The sequence below is a fragment of the Elephantulus edwardii genome, unplaced genomic scaffold (assembly GCF_000299155.1).
Source record: "Elephantulus edwardii isolate Elephantulus edwardi_28Jun2011 unplaced genomic scaffold, EleEdw1.0 scaffold00219, whole genome shotgun sequence".
NCBI classification, from domain to species: domain Eukaryota; kingdom Metazoa; phylum Chordata; class Mammalia; order Macroscelidea; family Macroscelididae; genus Elephantulus; species Elephantulus edwardii.
Genome location: NW_006399969.1, coordinates 5,065,161 through 5,069,299, shown reverse-complemented (window position 1 = coordinate 5,069,299; position 4,139 = coordinate 5,065,161). Strand labels below are relative to the sequence as shown.

The 4,139-nt window shown below is 38.4% G+C and overlaps 1 gene segment (V, D, J or C); it reads right to left on the bottom strand.

Annotated features, from left to right (window-relative positions):
* Window positions 1-3,393: 3,393 nt before the first annotated feature.
* LOC102850940 lies at window positions 3,394-3,879 on the bottom strand. The segment is given in 2 exon segments: window positions 3,394-3,722; window positions 3,834-3,879. Coding segments are annotated over 2 exon segments (375 nt in total).
* Between the last annotated feature and the right edge of the window lie 260 nt (window positions 3,880-4,139).

Here is a 4,139-nt window from a genome sequence, read left to right as displayed (position 1 = left end):
AACTGTAGTCAGGACCTGCAGTTGTAGCAGACAGGAAGGCTGGGTCGCAAGCCCTGGCCTGAAACTGCCTCTGCTGTCCTTGCAGATCTCCCAGCAAAGTCCCTAGAAGACTTTTAATGAGATAAAAATACTTCAAAGCAAAAATGTTTGCCAGTTCATTTCTATAGAATACTTTTAAATGTTTTGATAGAGTGATTTTTTTTTGAAAAATATTAGCCATCTCATTCCTTAAGAAATGTCCAGGACTGGTATCTTGTTTCTGTGAAAATGTCATTATGTAGAAAATCACCCATTTTTAAAATAAATATTCCTTCTCATATGATTACTGTTAGTTTTATCTTAAATAATATCCAAAATTTTTTCATTTTTATTTAAAAAAAGACACACAAGATGGATGAATTTTCTTTTCTTTCTTGTGATAGGAAATAACCCATAGAAGTCAATGTGTTAAAATAAATATCAAGGAACAGCAACATTGATGATGATATAAACATTTTTGTTTTCAGGCTCATATAAAGTGAGGTTCGGTTATCTTTTCCAAAGTGAAACTTTCTCTTTGTCTGCTCATCATAATTGAGCTAGAGTTATTTTCTGAAGGCAGAGCACAGATTTAACTGACTATTAGAGAGACTGCTCATTTTCAACTGCTGTTGAAAAATAAGAAGAAAGAAAATGAAGATCACTTATTATATTCTAAAATGATACAGAACCAACAGTGACTAAAGTGACATGAAAGTTAGCATTACTGTATCACTGAATAGCACAATTAGTTAAATGATTTATTAACATGTATATGCAATTGTAAGAAAGGTCCTAAAAAAAAAGATAGGTCCTGAATATTATTTGGATAATTATGAAATGTCTATCTCTTCTGCATTTTCTGTTTTGGGAAATATGAAATTTAAAGGACTACAAGCAACAACAAAGAATGAGTGACTAAAAAGTAAAAGTAAGTGAATAAAGTGTAAAGGGAATAAAAAACAAAAACATTTTTAAGTTATGATGGTCTTTAAAATGGGAACATTCAGACAAGGGTTCACAATCAAGTTAACGCTTAAAAGTTTTATCTTATTTCAAAATAAATAGCTGTTTACATTCTTAAAAAAATGCAAAACCTGTCCCCACTATCTTGGCTAAGAGCTTGTCTTTCTAACATGCTTTTTAAGTTTGTATCTTTTGGATTATACTGCTTACAGTAGAAAATTATGCTAACTGAAAAAAAAATGGAAATTATCAGGACATGGAACCTCACATGAGCTCCCAGATTTTCTGTGGACCTTAGAATCAGCCTCTACCCGAAAGAGTCTAAATGCTGTTCACAAATAAAGACCCCTTCCAGCAGGAGATAGATAAGAGTGCTCCTCTTCCCCATTCCCTTAACAACTCTTAGAACTTCCATCCCAAAGCAGATTGCAGATCTAACAGCAGAGAAGAATTGCCTTTCACCATTCTGCCTCACTGGCAAAATCTAAGTCATTAGAGTAAATTCTTGTGTTTGTGTAAGAACACTCTTCTTAGACAATTAAGTTTAAACATTTCATTGTCTAAGAAGAGTGTAAGAAGAAGAGTACTCAAAAAGACTAGCAAGTAATAATCCCTTTTATAAGACATTTGTTTTGCCTATTGTTTGGTCCTTAAAATGTCCTGTCCAGGCTGCAGTGGGCAGGATTGAGAACAAAAACATCTTTTGTACATTCTTCGTGCTTAAAACACAAGGTCCTAGACTTGGCCAAGATGTGGTGTGTGATAGGATAGGTCTTTTCCAGCAGAGGTTGGGAAGGAAAACGTTCTTAATGGCCTGAGCTATACTGTTGGATAGGCCATCTGTTGTGTATTATGTACCAGTAGTAGTGGGACCTGAAAGTATTAATCTTTTGTAATTTCTATTAAACTTGTGAACCAAGGGGAAAAAATGTTCTGTCAAATATACCTTCATAACTGTACTGAGGCCTAATGTATATAGCAAATAATACATTTTACACCTTAAAAAATATGTAAAAAGTATGTTGTGGTTTTTAAATTTTATTTCCAAACAATCTGTAATACATTATTTTGTTTCACAATACCAATTACAATTCACAAAACATCTGATCAGCTTTTCATTCCACACTGTACTTCCTTTCACTCATCACAATAAGTGTTGAATGTGTATCTATTAATTATCGACTCCATTCCTTCCGCTTCCTGATAATAATATTAGAGTTATTCTTTCTGAGTGGAAGTCTTTCTATAGACTGTTATGACAGTGGTCTTACACAGTATTTTACCATTGGTGACTGATTTATTTCACTCAGTATAATGTCTTCTAGATACATTTACAATGTGTAGTATTTCACCAGTTCTTTGTGGGGTTACTTCACTGTATCAATGTACCATAGTTTTTCTATCCATTTGTTTGTTGATTAGCACTTGGATTGTTTTCATCTCTTTGTTATTGTGAATAATGTCACAATAAACATGGATGAGCACATAAAAAAATCTGTAAAACAAAAAGAGGGAGATATTGGAGTTAAGCTGAGCGATACAGGAGCTGCCGGAATTAAAAGAATGTAATCTAAATAATAAAATTGGGGCAAAAGAACATTCTGCACTAAGCAAGGGAAAAAAACCCACCACCAAACCCACTCTGCCTTATGGATATGTATATGTGGAAAATCTTGGTTCTCACACTAATGCTGTCTTCTGATAAAGATGTGGTCATGGAAAAAAGAAGATCAGCAAATAATTTTTAAAAAAGATAAAAAAATTCTTGGAGCCCAATTAACTTATTTTACCACTTATATAATAAGAAATGTTTTTAAAAAGATATGAAGATGAACAGGTTGGGGGTCCACTCAACCATGAGTTCCTCTCCCCTTACGTCTTGATGCACTAAAGGGTTGAGTAGTTCATTCTGTTGTCCAGCACTTTCCTGCTGGTCGGAGAAGTGCAACAATTATATGCAAAATAAATAAACAAAAATTTAAAACAAAAGCAACAACAACACCCTGCACAAACTTTAGTGAACCTCACTGAAGATCACTTAGCAGGTGGAGTACTTCTGAAAACTCCTAGGAACAGAAAGAGCCAATGATGGAGACTCAGCGTGTTCTAGTCACAAACAAGTCTGTATTGGTCACAGCTGGATACTGCACCCAGTCCCAGGCTTTAAAACAAACAATTGGTTTCTAAAATTGAAGGAAGAAGAGTTTCCTCTGAGCCACTTCATCTGGAAGGACTTTCAGTGAATGACTTTGAAGACAGAAGGAACAGGAGGGACCTCCCAACAAGTGGTCCCCACAGAGCAGCTGGGCCAGGGTAGAAACAGCACATGAACAAACAGAAGCCCCAGGAGGAACTGAACAGGAGCAGCTGTGTGTTTCCCTCCTGGCAGGTGAGAAAGGGGATCTTGTATCACTTCCTTGCAGGCCTGGAGCACTGTATGAACCCTGAGCTATCATCCCTGCATCCACAGTAATAAAGAGCCTCATCCTCTGTCTGCAGTCCAGTCAAGGAGGCTGAATTGCCAGGATAAGAACCTGAGAATCTGTCTGGGATCCCTGAGGGTCGCTTGTTATTACCGTAGACAAGGAGTTTAGGGGGTTGGCCTGAAAGCTGTTGGTACCAGTTTGCATAGTAACTGCCAAGGTTGGTGCTGCTCCCAGTGCAGGAGATGGTGACCTGCTGGCCCAGGTTCCCAGACGCTGAGGGCAGCTGAGTCAGCACAGACTGGGCCCAGGATCCTGCAAGTGGGGAGACAGAAGAAGTAATGACCCTGGAGTCCAGAGGAAGGAGGAGAAATCAGAATCCCAATCATCTTCCCGCGATTCCTTCCTTGACCCCAGTCAAGTCACCTGTGCAGTTAAGAAGGAGGGAGATGAGGTGAAGGCCCCAGGTCATGGTGGAGATTCCCCTGACTCCTATCTTCACTTGACTTATTGCTGCTACAGAGCTTCCTCATCGCCCCAGGCCCTCTTGATACTCTGTGAAAAGGGAGGGTCCATCCATGCAAATGAGTTCACTCTCAGTTTTCTGGTAGACACCCAGGCCCTGCCTGAGTGAAGCTCTTGTGTCTGAGGACAGACAGGAAGTGGGGCAGGGCTGGTACTGTGTGGGCCTAAGTGTGGAAGGTCAGAGCTGAGACCACAAGGCTGGGACAT